At 45.2% G+C, this 5211-nt stretch overlaps 1 protein-coding gene across 1 annotated transcript in view; it reads left to right on the top strand.

Annotated features, from left to right (window-relative positions):
• The window catches only part of LOC103359047 (slit homolog 1 protein), a 95798-nt gene that overhangs the window by 62010 nt on the left and 28577 nt on the right, over positions 1-5211 (top strand). Inside the window, exons 19-23 of the mRNA XM_008284228.1 lie at positions 95-238; positions 587-753; positions 1680-1818; positions 2233-2301; positions 3277-3348. Coding sequence (XP_008282450.1) covers positions 95-238; positions 587-753; positions 1680-1818; positions 2233-2301; positions 3277-3348 — 591 coding nt within the window. The remainder of the gene's footprint in view (positions 1-94; positions 239-586; positions 754-1679; positions 1819-2232; positions 2302-3276; positions 3349-5211) is intronic.

Below are 5211 nucleotides of genomic sequence, written 5' to 3'. Positions count from 1 at the left end.
TAACCAGGCAAAAACATATATATATGTTTAAAGAGTACGGCCAAGCTTCATGTAATAAGCTCCACACAGCGTCATAATGTTTGTGTGTTTGTAGGATGCTGAGGAACAACAAGATCAGCTGCATCCACAACGGCAGCTTCACGGGACTGACCAACGTCAGGCTGCTCTCCCTGTACGACAACCAGCTGAGCACCATCCTGCCTGGAGCCTTCGACACCCTGCCGAACCTGTCCACGCTGTTAGTCACACACACACACACACACACACACACACACGTATACATGCATATCATTCCCAATCTCCATGCTTATCGACTCAGAGGCTTCAGGGTTTGCTCCAGCTAAGTGCATACGGTTGTGCCACTGTTGGACTGTCCAGTGCATGAGGGCTCTAACAGGGACTCTATTTCCAATAATGTGACCCATTCCCCACCTTTCTTTTTTGTAATAATTGGAGCCCTTACAAACTCTCACACAGCATCATTTAAGTCCGTGCATGTCTAGCTCTTAGGACTCATGGGCCACAGTCACACTTCTTTCTCCTTCATCCTCTTTGTCTCCTGCTCTCCATCTCGGCTGGCCATCAGAAACCTCCTGGCCAATCCTTTTAACTGCGACTGCCGCCTGTCCTGGTTTGGGGTGTGGCTCAGAAGCCGGAGAATTGTGACGGGGAATCCTCGCTGCCAGGGCCCCGCCTTCCTCCGAGAGATCCCGCTGCAGGACGTAGCTGTTCCCGATTTCCGCTGCGAGGACGGTATGACGCACACATGTTCAAAGATGAACTTAAAAGGAAGCTCAGGAATTACTGCAGAGAATTCAAAAGTGTAACATGCTGATACAAGATGTCTGTGAAGCTTCTCAGTCATCCAGGTCGTGATTATTCTCGTGGATTAATCGTAGTAGCTTGACTTCCTTGAAGCTCCTCAGGACAGGACTCAGCAGTCCACCTGCAGCTTAAGGACAAAGGACACTCATTTGAAGAACGTCCAGATTTTGGCCAGATGGTTTGAGAGAGGGGTGAAAGAAGCCATCTATGTCAAACTAGAAAGACCATCCCTCATCAGAGGTGGAGGTCTGAGGCATCACCTCTCACCTGTTTACCGTTCAGTCCTAAGATCTCTCCCCAGGAAGATGAAACCACATCCACACCCAGACCCTAACGAGCACCACCGTGGCAGGGGGAGCACTAACGACTCACATAACGAGGGGGAGGAGCAACAAACCCCCAATTAAAACTCAGGTGTTAATGGCTCCTTAAGGATATCTGGAACTCCCAACTAGTCAGTCAGAGCTGATGAAGCCTCTCGGATGAGAGGTGGAACATCTTCAAGGAACTCAAGCAGCTGCTACGACTAATCCACGAGAATATGTGAATACGAAAGGCCTCAACTTAGAGAGAAGCATGTAGACCAGGAGTGTCCAATCCTGGTCCTCGAGGGCCGCAATCCTGCATGTTTTACATGTTTCCCTCTTCCAACACACCTGATTCAAGAGGGAAACATCTAAAACCTGCAGGATTGCGACCCTCGAGGACCGGAGTTCGACACCCCTGATGTAGACAATGTTCTGGTGATGTTATCATACCTTACGATGCCTTCTGAGCACCACAAAAAAAAGGTTTTCTACTCGTTAAATGAAAGTGAAGACGAGTGAATCCAACCCTCCTGTCTCTCTGTCGAGGTTCTGTGCTGGAGGACAGCAGCTGTGTTCCGGGTCCTCAGTGTCCGAGCCAGTGCACCTGTATGGACACGGTGGTCCGCTGCAGCAACAAACACCTGCAGGCTCTGCCCAGAGGGCTGCCGCGCAACGTCACCGAACTGTGAGTCTGGAAGTTAAAGAGTTATTGGGTGGTTGCTGTTTCAGTGTAAGCAACAAGCATTCTTGTTAGAAGAGCTGCTGAAACTTCATCACGTCATTAAATACATAAATTATGCTTAACGGCAAATGCAGTTGAATTAAGTTCAGTGAATGTTGTAACAGTAAATTTCTTATTAGCGGAAGAAGTTTCTGCTGCAGTTTGAGTGTAAGACACAGACTTAAATTTAATTAGAAAAATATTCCTGTTGTTGTTGTTTTTCTGCAGTAACCAGGCAGTTTATGGGATTTTAGTGTCACATGTGAAATAATTGAATTCACTTGGAGATTATCAGCGATGTATTACTGCAGAATGGATCCCAGATTATCCTTAACGGACTATCACTCAGCAGAGAATGTGTTTGTCTTGTCACGTCAGGTATCTGGATGGTAACCAGTTCACCAGTGTTCCTAAGGAGCTAGCCACCTTCAAATACCTGCAGCTTGTGTAAGAAACACTCGACCAAACACTCATCAGCCACTTCACTGTTCCTGATACTGATACTGATAATTAAAAAAAATGATTATACTTTCTCTCTGAAAACACCTCCTTCAGTCGAGGAGCTCTCTCTCTTTATTTTGTCGGTACAAAGCAGCCACACTGACACTTTTTGTTGTGTCTCTGTTCGGGCACATTCCTCTCCGAGTGCACGACGAGCTTTAAGTAGGTGCAGTGAACAGTGCGCAGGGTTTTTTCCTGGCTCACAATGGGCCTTTGGGGGGCGACTATTCATGACAGTAAGCATGGTCGGTTTATTCTCAATCATTTTGGCGCTGGCGATTTTCTTAAATCTCTTTGGAGGGAGCCAGAAATTCCTCTGTGCAGGACCAACCCCGGTGTAAGACTCTCGGCTCCTTTATGCGCTCTCACTCTCGTTTTTAGGACAATGAAGCAGTGCGAGGAATTTAAGCATTAAGACAAGGTAACCAGGGGACATTTCTGGGCCGGTCATGTGGAAATGCCCACATACCAAGTGGCCTGAGCTGCACATCGAGCTTAGCAGAGAGTAAAGAAACCACATCCAGAACCAGGAAACGACATGCAAAAAGGGCCACATGTCTGATAGAGAGCTTCTGTCGTGGATTTAAAGTTGAGCACTTTAACCTCATAGTTGCAGGAGTGAGTCCTAAATCGTGTTGTGTTGAAAGTGTAGTGGTTGCAAAGGAGCTGCACACAAAGTCTGCCGGTAAACTCCTGTGTGACCAGCAGGGGGAGCTGTAGACTGCGCTGTGAATTTACAAACTCCATCTCATTCCAATAAGCTTCATGTAATTTGTTTAGCATCAACACAACTCCGAATGTGATCGGCTCCCTCCAGCACTCTGGGAGGTAAAGCAAAGCACCTGGAGGAAGGTTGCAGTGTGTCGACTACTGCTGCTATGTGTGTGTATATTGACTGTATGTGACCTTTTTCCTTCACAGAGATCTGAGCAACAATAAAATCAGCTCCCTGTCCGACGACTCCTTCTCCAACATGAGCCAGCTCACCACACTGTGAGTTCATTCACACAAATGCTCCATCATCAGATCAGTGAGAGGTCTGCTCAGGGAATCACTTCTGCAACAAAGCAACGTTTAACTTTTTAAAAGACTGGTTTCTGGTGGCTGATGTCTGCTTGTGTTGTTAAATAGATTTTGATATATAACACACATTGCTGAGACAACAGACTTGTTGTGTTACCTCTACGTTCACCCTCATCCTACAGCGCCGCGAGTCACAGGCGCTGCTGGTCGGCGAAGGTTAGATTCCTTGAGAGATGCACCCCAGACTAAAACAGAATTTGTACAATTAGTACATTTGAACATTGATGGAATTAAGTATCTGAATCTCTGTACTTAACTACGATGCCAAGGTATTTGTTCTTAACTCATCTATTTCCATCTTCTGCTGCTCTATCGTTCCGCTTCGTTACATTTCAGAGGCTAATTTTCAACTTTCTACTCATTTATCTCACAACTTTAGTGACTTTTAAGATTTTACACAACGCATAGTCCAACAAGTTTTCAAAAATACAACACATAACTAAAGATTAAACTGCATTAAAAGCAGTTTAGGGTGTTGTATGAATTATAACCAGCTCCACCTTTTGACGTCTAGCATGGTTTCATTTTAATAAATGGTCAAATTATCGAATTTGTCACCAATAATCAAAGATTAGAGAATATTTCTTCTCCCATGAATCATTGTGGAGTCCTCAGATTTAGTCCCTGTTGCCGACACACTGATGCTTCACTGTTAACGATCTGAAGATGTCATAGAGACCAACACCAAACCACTACTTTTACTTTAATCCTTTAACTATATTTTGCCACAAATCCTTAGATATTTTTTTACTAAAGTGGGACTTTTCATGCGTTGCCTTGACTTGTAGCAGAATATTTTAACTTTGCTGGATTGCTGCTTTAGCAGAGCACAAAACGAGACAATTTTAATCAAATCTCCTGATCGTGTAAAAGGAAACGGACGAGCCCCCGAGTATGTTACGTCCCCGTGAGCGACGGGAGTAACAAGATCAAAACAAAAACCGGGTTAAAGGGACCAGGAAACTGATTGTTCAACAAAAGGTCAGGTTTATTTTACAAACAAACGACAACAGGAATGCAAATTAGAGCGAGCTTCCTGAAAACGACGCCGATCCTACGATTACCAAACGGCACAACGACCGCACAGTCGCCACCCAACACTACAAACGCCACACAGCTCTGATCAGGTTGGCTCGGCTCTTTAACCGCCTCGTGAGCAGAGCAGCTGCACCTGGCCACTCCTTCTGGGCATCACCTGAAAGGGAATTAACTGTAGTTAAAACTCGGCACCAAGGGCCGAATGCTTCTTCCACCACTGCTTTTGAGTGAGACAGAGGCAGCAATATCCTGACTTTTAGTTCCTGATGTGGACCAGTTTTTTTTAAAAAGAACTCTTTTTTCAGTCTTCCATGTCTGGTAAATCATCACAACCTTCAAAAACTCAACTTCTGTGGTTTGCAATGCAGGGTTTGTGTTAAAAATCAAAATAACCCTGGTAATGTCATCAGGGCTTGTTTTTTCATCCGTCTGAGCAACAGAAAGCCTTTTTCATACGATTCAAAGTACTCTTCATGACAAATAAAGTGGTTGTGATGCCCCCTAAATTCTTTTTCTACATCATAAAATGACCGTCGACTGTGAAATGGACGTGGCCTCGAGGTCTGAAAAAAACACAGCGACATTCTGTCTAACAGCCAGCAGGGGGCGACTCCTCTACTGCAAGAAGAAGTTTGTTTGTTGTAGCTGAAGTCTGTAAGTTTCAAGAGTCAATAAGAGGTGTTCCTACCAGACCTCTGCTCGCTGACTGGAGACGGTCTAAACCTGCATCACATC

The sequence above is a fragment of the Stegastes partitus genome, unplaced genomic scaffold, assembly GCF_000690725.1.
Source record: "Stegastes partitus isolate 25-593 unplaced genomic scaffold, Stegastes_partitus-1.0.2 Scaffold352, whole genome shotgun sequence".
Lineage (NCBI taxonomy): Eukaryota > Metazoa > Chordata > Actinopteri > Pomacentridae > Stegastes > Stegastes partitus.
This window is presented reverse-complemented; position numbering and strand designations above follow the sequence as displayed.